The 12,394-nt window shown below is 45.9% G+C and overlaps 2 protein-coding genes and 1 long non-coding RNA gene across 3 annotated transcripts; 2 read left to right on the forward strand and 1 right to left on the reverse strand.

The window, feature by feature from the left end:
• The first annotated feature begins 507 nt into the window (after positions 1-507).
• LOC131126200 (FHF complex subunit HOOK-interacting protein 1A-like) lies at positions 508-7,396 on the forward strand. Its single transcript, XM_058068478.2, has 17 exons — positions 508-600; positions 1,043-1,477; positions 1,545-1,728; positions 1,791-2,012; positions 2,080-2,242; positions 2,308-2,419; positions 3,584-3,685; positions 3,757-3,813; positions 3,882-3,968; positions 4,136-4,303; positions 4,373-4,452; positions 4,541-4,713; positions 4,787-4,898; positions 4,962-6,079; positions 6,156-6,334; positions 6,715-6,835; positions 6,898-7,396. The coding sequence occupies exons 2-17, from the start codon at positions 1,373-1,375 to the stop codon at positions 7,125-7,127; spliced, it is 3,213 nt and encodes a 1,070-aa protein (XP_057924461.2). The 5' UTR covers positions 508-600; positions 1,043-1,372; the 3' UTR covers positions 7,128-7,396.
• Positions 7,397-7,589: 193 nt separating this feature from the next.
• LOC131126201 (uncharacterized) lies at positions 7,590-12,099 on the forward strand. The gene is made up of 10 exons (XM_058068479.2): positions 7,590-7,938; positions 8,768-8,833; positions 8,913-8,986; positions 9,089-9,227; positions 10,901-10,933; positions 11,002-11,081; positions 11,151-11,241; positions 11,305-11,376; positions 11,454-11,588; positions 11,667-12,099. The coding sequence occupies exons 1-10, from the start codon at positions 7,914-7,916 to the stop codon at positions 11,798-11,800; spliced, it is 849 nt and encodes a 282-aa protein (XP_057924462.2). The 5' UTR covers positions 7,590-7,913; the 3' UTR covers positions 11,801-12,099.
• Positions 7,598-8,956, reverse strand: LOC131126202 (uncharacterized). Its single transcript, XR_009129116.2, has 3 exons — positions 8,878-8,956; positions 7,901-8,008; positions 7,598-7,831 (listed from the first exon to the last, which is right to left on the reverse strand). It is a non-coding gene; the product is annotated as an uncharacterized LOC131126202 (long non-coding RNA).
• Positions 12,100-12,394: the final 295 nt, after the last annotated feature.

Genomic DNA, 12,394 nt, shown 5'->3' on the forward strand with positions numbered 1-12,394 from the left:
ATTAAAGAATTCTTTCACAAAAGCTCATGTGAATAACTTTTAAAAGGGCAAAACGGCGGCAGTTTAAACTTTTGACCACGAGAGGGCAGCCCGTGACATCACTTTGTAACCTCGAAAGTTTTTCGAAAAAATTTGAAGCCTGCTCAAATTGTATACGAAACATTTAAGACGTCGAAATATTTAAAGTATTTGAAGTTGCTTTTTAATTTCCTCAGTGTTTCACTCATACCTGGGATTAATCTCTGTGCTGTCACACCAGACCGACCATGTTTCCTTGGTAACCAACTTTTTCCGGGTCAGCAAGGAAGCTTGTCTGCTTTTGGTATGTTTCTTTGTATGTGTGCATGTATGTGTGTTTGTTGGATTGTTTAGGAATGAAAGAGAAGAAAGATATTGAAAACAATCACGAAAATCGGATGAAAATGTGCCTTCTTCGAGAGGGGGCGTGGTCTACTAAAGCTTGTGGGCGTGACCACGTGTTACCTACCGTTGATTGACAGCAGAGTGCTTTAAACCCTCAGGAGCTGAGCTGTGGTCACCAACTGCGGTCACTTCGAGTTGTTTTTGTTCCATCAGGGCTTCAGATCTCAAGCTGTTGAGGTAAGAAATAAGACAGAATAGTAGAGCAATGTCGACTCCACACTTATGTAAGCAGCTGGAAAACTTGCAAACTTGGTAAATTCTCTGGGAATCGAACATGTGTCTTTGTGTGTTTTGGAACGTAGCACACCGAGTGCCATTATTAAATGTAGTTTACATTTAAAAAACTGAACCTTTATTATGTTTAGTATTTAATCCCTGGTTGTGTGATGGCATGTGACAGTGAGTGTAATGGGGGCAACACACACACACACACACACACACAAACACACACAGTGGCGGTGGTTTGGGATTAAACATCAGTGCTTCATTCCTGATTAATCTCTTTCTAACAGAAACATGTTTGTGCTTCTGTTCTTGTGAGGGCCAACCGTAGGGGTTGGGATGGGGGGGGGGGGGGGTGGTACTGTGTGTGTCCTCACCAATGTGTGTCTCTTCACAGGACAACCGTCAACTGGTCCACGTTGTGGTGCTGTAGGTGTCTTTAAGGATTTGTTGCAGTTGGGAATTCATGGAATGTCGTGGACTACCCTGGGTGGGTCCTGTTCCCGTTTTCCTGTTTACACGTGGCCGTAGACAACCTCTACTTCCTGGACAGGATAATTTTGTCCACTTTTCAGTTTTTCTTTTTTATGTTGATGATTGATTGGTGGACGATTTCCACAAACATCCCGTGCACGCTCATACACGCAGTCCAACACTGAGCAGTGATCCAGGGACCGACTCCTCCATCACCTGAAAACATGCTGCAGCTGTCTGAGCACAGGTCAGGATGATGGCCTCTGTTGTCGTCGGGGGCGACCGCAGCAGGTCGCTGACACTGAGAGGAGTGGACCCGGAGACCTGCATGATTGTGTTTAAGAACCACTGGGCGCAGGTGAGTGAGCGTTTCTCCGTGTCATGTGACAGCTTCACCCGTTCACCCGTGTCTCCATGACATCCAGGTTGTGAAGATTCTGGAGAAGCATGAGCCGGGTCGAGGCGGTGCCAGTGCGCTGAGTTTCCTCTCTGGTCACGTGGGCAGCGGCAGTTCACGGCTCGGGTCCATTCCGCCTGACGAGGCCAGCGCTGTTCAGAACTATGTGGAACATATGCTCTTCCTGCTGATGGAGGAGGAGGCGGGCCAAGGTGAGAGCCAAAAGAATACATCTCTATTCAGGAAGTCACACGAATGAAAACGCTGTCCTCAGGAGGAGCGATGGGGCCCATTTTGGAGTTTGTGGTTCTGGAGGGCGTGATGGAGCGCTTGTTCCTGTGGAGCTTGAGGAGACAGTTCACAGAAGACATGAAACTGGAGCAGCTCAGGATGTACCAGATGCTCCTCACCCAGGCCCGCCAGCCTCTTCTGCACCACAAGCCCATTCTAAAGCCGCTCATGACGCTGCTGGCGTCCTGCGCCGGTACCGGAGCAGGTACATCGCCTCATCCCCCAGCATGTGCAAGAACTTAGACTCACAGCTGTTGCTTCACCCACTGCAGATGGTGACGGCCGCGTGGAGGCGGAGCTGGTCCTCCTGCTGAACCAGCTGTGCGTGGCTCTGGTCAAAGACCCCTCGGTGCTGGAACTGTTCTTCCACACCAGCGAGGACCAGGGCGCTGCCAACTTCCTGCTCTTCTCCCTGCTTATCCCATACACGCACAGGTGAGTCTTCATCACACACCTTATGTAAAACTAGCACGAACTAACTGTCACCATCACCCCCTCAGGCAAGGTCCAGTGGGTCAGCAGGCCCGCGAAGCTCTGCTGCTCATAATGTCGCTTTCGGCCTCTGAGTCTCGGGTCGCTCAACACATTTGCCAGAACACGTACTTCTGCCCTGTAAGTGTGTACTCCCTCTCACACACATTCTTTACGCGTACATCCTTCATCAGCAGTCCTCCAGCTGAAGAGACGGCGTCATGGTCTCCTGGGGAATTTCAGGAATTTGTTGAAGATTTGATACAGCAGCTTCAGATGAAGCCGTTAGCATGTGCGGCTAATGCAAAGCTGATATGAACAAAGATATGCTGTTCTGTTCAGGTAGATTAACATATATTAAGCTACAATGAAATAGTTTTAGCATCTTTACTGCTCCAAATGTGTCACAGGGGCCCCCACAGCTCTGCTCTAGTCACAGGAGAACTTTGCTAGTGTTTTCATGAATGAGCGTGCATTGTGATCTCATAATGACTCGTTATGTAACAACCTAACAAGCTCATGGCTGTGGTCACTCTGTGTCAAACATTTGGAAAAGGTAGGTTGGGATGGATTGGCTGGCTGACATGCAGTAGCTGTGAGGGACCACACCACCTGAGGGCGCTACGCAGCCATCAGAAGAAGAATCAAAGGCGGCGGCACGCTTTGCTATTTACACTAGCATCGTGAGTGCATAAGTGCATTCTTAAAAAAAAAAAGTATGGCAACATACAGTGCACTGTCTTCTTTTTAATTGTGATTTTCAGCCAATGAAGTCCCTTCTTTTTCGCTTCAAATCCAATATGGCGATTATTAAGCAGGGTTAGGGGGCATTGTTGCACATTTGGGAGCAAGTTGAGTGCAACATCTGGGTGTTGATGGCACAATGTATTTTACCGTACTTCTCAGTGTGTACTTATGTGTAGGTACGGAAGTTCGCAAATTGAGACAAAACCAAATATTCGTTGACCTCATATTGGCGGCCCACTTTTGCTTTTTGTTCACTTTCACTCAATGCCACCTTTAGCATTAAAGGCCATGTGACCATCTGACCTCAATCTTACTGTAGAGCACAGATTATGAAATCAGTCAGAGATTGGCTTGAGGTCGAGGCAGGATTAGTAAAACTCTGTGATTGGAGCGTGCCGCTGATGATGCTCTTGTTTTGTATTTTTGTTGTTTCTCGTAAAGAATCCAAATCTAATGTAATCTGTTTGTGCTTCTACTGTAAACGCCATAGTGTTGTGTTGCTTTTATGAATGTGATGAAGGTGACTGTACTAAAAATCAATGTGTTGGCTGGCTGCAGGTTCTGGCCACGGGTCTTTCTGGTCTCTACTCCTCCCTCCCGGCCAGGTTGCAAGTTTACAGTGAAGAATGGAACTGTCTGGACCCGGCGGACTGGCAACAGGTAATCATGAAGCTGTTATTGTGTGTATTAGTGCAATAATAAAGCTGCATAAAATATGTTTGCTTCACTAGGTTCCTGCTCTTGTCCACTTTCTGCACTCACTGGGCTTCTGCAGCGCCGTCACTAGTGTAACACACACACACACACACAATCAATCATTTCTATTCTCAACCTAATAATGGTATCTGTCTCCCAGGTGGCTCATCCTTCCATTCGCTCCCAGCTGCTGAGTTACATCGACAATGGTTTCCTGGTCCCTGTGCTGGCTCCTGCTTTGCATAAGGTACCAGAACAGATCCACATGATCCAAACAATGAGAGTCGTCATGTGACACACTGGACTGGACTGTTGCTTTCAAAATATTTGGTTTTAGCTGCCTTCAAGTGGAGATTCTGCATTATTGTAGCAGATTCTGCATGTAAAAGAAAACGTAAAGAAGTGTGTTTGTAGCTGACAGTGGAGGAGGTCATGACCACCACAGCCTACCTGGACCTGTTCCTGCGCACCATCTCGGAACCCTCCCTCCTCCAAACCTTCCTATCCTTCATCCTGCTGCACACACACGACAACGTGCATATCCTGGACACCCTGGTCAGCAGAGTCAACACACCCTTCCAGGTAACACCTACCCCAAGTCAAGGTTAAACGTCATAGTCAAGGAGGTGACCCTGTATTGGTGCTCTTCAGCTGGGCACGGTGTCGCTGGCCTTCTTCAGGACTCTGATTGGGCTCTTCTGTGAGGACGTGATGCTGCAGCTGGTTTTCAGGTCCGAGTCCTGGAAAGATGGCACATTCATTTGGGTGATAGGGTACCAGATGAGGTTCAGTAAGAGATGAGCATTTTGTTTTTCTCAGGTTCTTGATTCCCTGCGGCTACCTGAGCAAGAAACAACGCTTCTCCTTAAAGCATAAGGACTGGTGCGCCTCCAGCGCTTCATCGTTCTTGCTCCTGCTCCCCTCCTGGTGTCCTGTCGGCCTACCAAACACGCACGGAGCAAGCGAGCACATCCACTGGTCCAAAGGAGCAGGTTGCTATCCTGTGAGCTGGCGGCACTTGAACTGTTCGGAACACATGTGAACTTGTGTTCTCTCATTGGTCAGATGTGTTTGCGGGCGACAGCGTCGGCTACTGGCGAGGCTCAGACTTCCTGATGGATGTCAACTACCTCCACTACCTCTCAGATGCCCGACAGGCCATCTCTGCTTCGTACAGGTTGGTGGCGCTTTCATGTGACAAGAGAAAGATATTCTTATTATACTGATGAATGTCCCTCAGGGCATGTCGACACTGGTCGGCGCCTTACGATGGCGATGACCCAGAAGAAGACCAATCTGGGATGTCAGCGGAAGTCGATGAGGACGATATGGTACGGCGACTCACAAGTGACTCGATGAGTGTAACTCCTCCTCCCTCAGGTGCCGCCCCAAGCCCCTTCTCTGCGGATGGCGTCTCCACGACTAATCCAGGAAGGGGACCCGGCTCGGCTTTGGAGCTAGAGTGGGACGACATCTTTGCAGATGATGATACTTCCTATTCGGCAGCACTCACAAATGCCGGCGAAACCATAGAGTTTGGAGGCTCCGCCCCTTCACGCACACCGCCTCCTCGACACATTCAGGACATGCGCCGCAGTGCCGCCAAGCTGGTGCATGGCGCATATGTGGAGGAGAGTGAATTTGAGGATGACGTTCTGGTCTATGACCTTGTTGCCCAGAAAGACGCCAAGGCGGCCATCTTGGAAAGAATTATGGAGGCAAATCGGCGAGCACGTGGAGGCCTGTCCCCCACAGCAACCGGAAGAACTGTCCATGAAACGGTCAACGATATCATGTCATCACGCAGGACCAGTGAGGATGGAGGAAAGGAGGAAAGAAGGGGTGAGGATTGCGCAAAGGAAGCAAGGAGTAGAAGCGAGGACTTTGAGAAGGAAATGGCGAGGAGGAAGGAGGAAGGAGAGGCGTGGCTGACTCTCACCAATGGCAGTCACAGCACGGAACAAATTGATGATGACGACCGTCCCAATGACATCACAACTTCTACCAATCACACACAGCCTTCACTCAACGGCCATTTTGAGTCACGTGACGCAATGTTGACAAACACAGACTCAACACGTGAGCTGCCATATCTGCCCGACAACAATGACGACTTCCTGTCCCAGTACCACGAGCTAATGCGCTCTTTAGGGGCGGAGCCAGAGCAGGACGACATCTCTGTCTTCAAAAGCCGTGTCCAACAGTTGACACAAAGACTGGAAGAGGAGGAAGAGGAGCTGTGTCGGGACTTTGGTTTGAGATCCCAAGAGGAAAGAGAGGAGGAGACGGAGACGATGGATGACGACGACGAGGAGAAGTCGGGGAGGGACAGAGAGAGCCACGATGTTCCATTTACAGGTGTGTGTAACAACACTTATAAAAAAAATACAAATATAAAAATACTCTAACCTTTTAGAGAATCATTATGGTTCAGGTCCATTCATCAGTGTCTTGCTGTCCCGCTTGGAGAACCTCCTGGAGAACTCCATCGCAGTCAACTTGCTGGTGACGGGCATCCTGGCTCAACTGGCATCGTACCCACAACCACTGCTGAGAACTTTTTTGCTTGCCACGCAAACACACCAGCAGGCTGGCGTGCGTACACTGTACCAGGTAACACACACAAGTTATTACACTTACCAATAAATATGTAGTGGAACCTGCCTATGCTGACCGACTCATCAAGTCCAAGTCCGTGTTCTTATGACTAAAAAGTGATTAAGTCGCCATCAACATACATACATCAGCATAAAATTTGAGACCGAAAAGGCTCGTTTCTAAACGTCAACTAGTTACACAACATTTGAAACAGCGACTTCCTGTTCAGTGGAAAGTAAGCTTGAAAATAAAAGTAGTATTAACCTGGAATCTATGACAGCAGCTGAAGATTGTTCCTTTATCGCCCCAATTCTCCTTACGTCTCTGGCCAAAGTCATAAGTGACTATTGCAAGCAACAACTTATTTTGGCTTTGATTTTGTTTACACTGTATAGGTGCTGGTGTCGCTTCAAGGCCAAATCGAGCGCTTCATCCAAGGGCGACCAGAGTACCCCTCTTTGGTGACGCAGGCATGGAGGTTCTTGTTGGCTAAAGACCAAGACAGCAAGATCCGAGGTTAGCGTTAATCCTTAGCACTTCCTCCTGTGCCGACAAGTTAACACGTTTGTGTGTTGCAGACAGCCTCCAGTTTGACGGAGGCGACATTCTGGAGCGCCCTCTTCCCAACGGTTCCGTGAGAACCTCTTTTGCAATGCCCCCACTCGCGCTCCTGCCACCCTGTCCCACCATCCCGCCTCAAGAGAAGAGCCGAGTGTTTGCCATTGTCCTGTATGCGGAATTCCTCAAGGAGCTGGCCGCCATCGCCCTGGAGCACAGCATCGCTCCTGACTGGACTGATGAGGAGTAGGTGGACTTCATCTGAAACGACAAAAGAAACCTTTATTTATTTAAACATCCTGAAGCACTTGAATTGATTTATGCCCAATTCTTTACGTAACCTTTTCCGTACATTTTGTCTACTGTAGTAGAATGCTTAAACTTCTTCATGAAACTTATATATTATTTCTTCTAATACTGGATGTTGCGTTGCCATGGTGACATGACTGGCTGGCTGAGTACTGCCGCCTACTGGTGACACTTCTTTTCAATGAATATGGATAAAATGATTTTTAAATCAATGAAGATATTTAAATCAATCTACATAATACAACTTCTGTATTTTTTTTTGTCTAATAGTAATTTTTCACCTCAGCAAGACACGTTGGCCAATTGCTTGTTTCCAACTTGGTGGGAACACTTTAGGGAAGGAATTTTTTCTGCTCTTTATACACAAAGCAACGTCCATACTTGCACACTTTGATTCATTTGGTGACGAAGAAGTTGTCTCGGAAGAGTTGTTGCTGCAAACAACGTCCTGTGCCGTTATTTTAGATGAGCTGACATCTGAAATTAGAGTATAAGTGACGTGTGCTTGCGAGCAATGACATCCTGTGTGGTGTGGTGTTGGCTCCGTGGTGGCTGTCTCACTTCCTGAGTACATAAACGTTTTCATGCTTGCGACTGACTGAGAGGTGAGGCCGTGCGAGGACAAAGAGCAGGTGGACAGTCTGACTGAGGAAGACAGAATAGGCGGGAATTAGCAGGCCAGGACCACTTCAGGGACATCTTTGATTAACTTACTGCAGTCACAAAGATGAAGCGTCAACTCTTCTTGCTCGGTGAGTTCAGTCGCAATTCTGACATTTTTTTTAACATGGCGTCCACCCAGCATGCGCTTTGGTGTTCATCCTGCATGGGGAGGGGGAGGACAATGACAAGACAGCACAGGGTCTATCTAAAGTCTGGACACGCAGGAAATGCATCTTTTAAACAATTATACAAAATATGTAGAGGTGCATCTCAATATATATTATGAATATCTTGGATATCTGTAATTAAAAAACATTTGATTTTATATTATTTAAAAACCTTTCTTCTTTCGAAAGTATTTATTTTCATAAATTCACTACAGAGTGAAATATTTCACAAATGAATTTCTTTATTACTTAATTTTGATAATTATAGCTTGCAACTCAAAATGAAAGTTAAATATTGTAAACTACTGGTTCATGAGTTAATCATAATTAACTGCAAAAACTTCCCGATCGTTTAATTGGTCTTTTGGCCTGAATTGAACTCAAAATATACAAATAAGGGGACCTATTATGCAATGTTTTTATCCCTTTGTATTGAGTTTTGGACTTCTATAGCGCAGCTACAAACCCGCACAGAAAACGTTCAAGAGCTTTCAGAATCTGCGCCTATTCCAGCAATGTTTCTTTGGGGTTTTATGCTTCCCGCCATAACGGTCCGTTTTAATTTATATTCCACCCACATTTTTCCCCACACAGTGCCATATAGGTTTGGATTTTTCTCCTTTAATAAAAGAGTTTTTTTTCATTTAAAAACTGCTTTTTGTTCAATTGAGGGACACACTGGAGCTGTGACAAAGTAATAGCACATCACACCACATCACATGGACACGACAGACTTATTCTTGTCTTCCAGCTCTAGCGGTGGTGTGTGATTGCCAAGCACTAAACATAACAGATGGGCAGACGAACATGACCTCAGGTACCGTACAATCTGAAGTAACTTAGGAGAAACGTTAGCCTTACTGGTTGTCCACGTGTCTCCTCCACGTTTGCTTCAGAAGCTTCCAGCACATCGGCACCTGCACTCAGGAAAACAACGCTGTCCGCTCAGGACCACACATCTAACCAAACGGTGACAGTACCTTCTTTTAAACATCACACTATTTGCTCAAATGTACAAATAGTTACAAAAATAAAAGATGAAGCATTCTGACATTTAAACCATATTTAACAGGCCCAAATGCTGACATCTGCAACCACGGGAGGAGACATAATCACGAGTGATTATAATGACAATGACCAGAACACCACAAGACAAGCGGAGGGCATGCCAGAGGTTTCCACAATGGCGCCAATTGGCTCAACGGTGGCGGGTAAAGTCACGGTGGCATTCACCAGCAGGAAAAAAAACTTTTGGGTTGCATCTGTGTTCCTATGGTAACTGCTACTTGAAGCTTGTACCTATATGCACAAAAGTGCTGTTTGCCATCATGTAAGGCAGGCAACTTTGAATTTGAATTTTTGCCCCAACAGACAATGGCCTCCGAGTATACTGTATACACCTACATAGCCGGGAGAACATCATCTCAAAGCTCAAATCCATCAAAGCTCAACCATCCATTTTCAATACCAGTTGTTTTCATTAGGGTTGCTGGTAGACTGGAGCCTGAAGACTTTGGGCACATGTGACCCTTCAAGTCGTGAATTAGTAATTAAATTACACCTTTAAAAAAATGTTAGTTCCAAGAAAAGTAATTATTTCACATTATATTTTAGAAAACCCTCCAAATACCTATATCAAGGTTTTGACATTAGGGTGAATTATATACTAAACGCTAGAGGGCAGTGTTTTCCCGAGTGTGAACAACAACAATTCTATTTAGCGTACAGAGTACACGCAAAAAAATAAATGGATATTAAAGCGACATCCAGTTCGTTGACATATCATTGCACAATAAAGCGCCACTATTCATTGTCAGTAACTGCTACACCGTTAAAACATTTGAAATCGTAATCGTTACAGCAAGTTATTTTTAACGGCAGGACACCCAACACGGACCGTGAACAGTTTCACACAACGGGACTCGATGCGATAAAGTCTCCACCATAGACACTAGAAGTTATAAAGGAATATGGATGAAAATTACCAACAAAAACACTAGAAATGAATAGGAATATGTACTCCACTGGAATTTCCGTATTATACCCATCCGCGGGTTTGGCCGCCATGACGGTGAGCAAAATTCAGAATGCGTTGTAAAAATGCCCTCGACGCACTGCTCAGCCGTTAATTGCTCCAATACACCATCCAAAAAACAGACTTGTCATTTTGAAAGTTCCCCCAAAACACAGACAGTATGTGTGATAAAAAATGTTGTATTGCAATGCTGGTTGTAAATAAGTAGGACAGTGGACTCAAAATGTATACGGACTCCTACACAATGTAGCTTAAAGCTAATTTGGGTGATTAGTTGAATTCGTGATGATGACGATTTAGGTTGTAGTCTATGAAATTATTAACCATGGCATGAAATGAAAGTTGCATTGTGTAACCATACATTTATTTTACACTCAGCTAAGTGCTAATGAATGCTGTGTACACCGCTGTCCACCGAGCCTCGCTCACCTCTAATGCTCACCATCATGGCGGACTTTCCATTTATTTGCGAAGGAGCTGACAGTCATTGAGTTAGCGTCTTTGATTAGCACCGTTTGAAAGTTAACATCTAAAGTAACCTTCAAATTCTCCACTTCACTTTGATGCCAAGATCATCCATGAGGACCTTGGAAATGCACAAAAAAATTTATGCATAAGCCTTTTTCCTGCGCCACCTCTTGCCCAAAGTCAACTGGGATAGGCTCCAGCACATCCCCTATTACCTTCGTGAGGGCAAGCGGCATAGAGAATGGATCAATTGATGTCCTTTTTCCAGCAAAATGGCCCAGGGTTTAAGACATACAGTGGAACCTGTTTAAGTCGGTCCCCTTTGTTGACAAGATTTGAGATTTTTATTATGATTTCCTGATTATTGATTGTCTCTTCCAGTATCAGATGAGAGCTTACAACCTTCATCGTGGGGTAAGAATACGGTAAAGTTGAATATTTTCAGTTTGGCCCATTGACAAGATGCCCTCTTGGCTCTTTAGGTTATGTTCTCCTGGTGCTGCTGCTACTTGTTATCCTCAGCCTGTTGGTCATCCTCTACCTGCTGAGGAGAGCGTCCCGGGTAAGAGCCAGCCGCACCCGTAAGGACAGCCGGCCGTGTCCATGCTTGTCTAACTGAAGCTTGTTGCAGACCAACTCGTTCGACCTTCATCGTGCGGCTCCCGTCAATCACACAGATGAGCCTTCTGGCACCTTTGAGGTCATCTGCCTGGATGAGCAAGGTGCGGTTGTTGAGTCGGCAGAGCAAATGCACGTGCACATGATGACACATGGTCTCATTCTAGACCGAGAGCCCACCAGTGACCTTTCCGTGTCTCCAGCAGTCAATGGCTCAGTGCCACAGTCGCAAGAAGAAGGTACCACCTTTTCTTTGGGTGTGTGTGTGACTAACTTCTGATCTGCTGACGGCCTGAACATACCTCATCTTTTGCAGCTCCTGAGCCCAACGTGAACCACTTGAAGGTATTGGACTTCAGCGATTCAAATTCGACGATCCGTGATGATGCGGTTGAGACGGCGGCCAACTGTGAGCTGCTGCTGGACACCTCTGAAAAAAACATGAGTCCATGTGAGGAGATGCAATGCTTGGAGTCGTCCATGTGTAAGTTACATCTTATACATCCGTGCTATGCTCATTGTCTTTCAGTTGCTTCCACTGACTCGTTAGCTGGAATCGAACTATCCGAGTCATTGCCGATCAAGCAGAACATCACGCCTGCAGGATCTTCCTCGCCCTCGACATCATATCCTGTTGTTTTTTTTGATGCACAAGAACAATAATTGTTTACTGAAGTGTTTACTTAAAACTTTGGGTGTAACGGTACATGTGTTCTTAATCAGATTTTCGGTGCGGTGTAGAAGTGTACATATTTCCTGCACAATACACACTGGGGGGGCATTACCCGAATTACTCAGTAGTGCCGAGGAGAAGCAAACAAAATGAACTGAACATACCGATTAGATATCATTACGCCCTTACTTGACAGTATTCTTACCAATTCAAAATGTACAAACGTTTTATTTTCACTGACATTTGCTTGGTTAACAGCCAATATTAAGAGATTTTAAAGTGTACTTTTAAGTGTTACAACTTAATGTTGTGTAATTAAAAGTATTTTCATGTCATAATTTGAGTCCTTAGGTTCAGTTCTATACAAAATCTTCCCACCAAAACCAAATTGTGCAAGAACATCCTTCCGGCAGTAGTGGATGTTAATACGGTCGTCTCAGCTGGTCGCCGTGTCTGGACTTGGTGTCAGATGCAGCAGTCTGTTTGTGTGCGAGCAGCCGTGCATAAACACCTCAGCTAATGTGGACAAGAAGGCAGGAGGACGTCACAGACCAGGAGGAAGCACGCTGCAGAGACAAGGAGGT

The sequence above is a fragment of the Doryrhamphus excisus genome, linkage group LG2 (genome assembly GCF_037039965.1).
Source record: "Doryrhamphus excisus strain RoL-2023G ecotype Guam linkage group LG2, RoL_Dexc_Guam_v1.1, whole genome shotgun sequence".
In the NCBI taxonomy this organism is placed as follows: Eukaryota; Metazoa; Chordata; class Actinopteri; order Syngnathiformes; family Syngnathidae; genus Doryrhamphus; species Doryrhamphus excisus.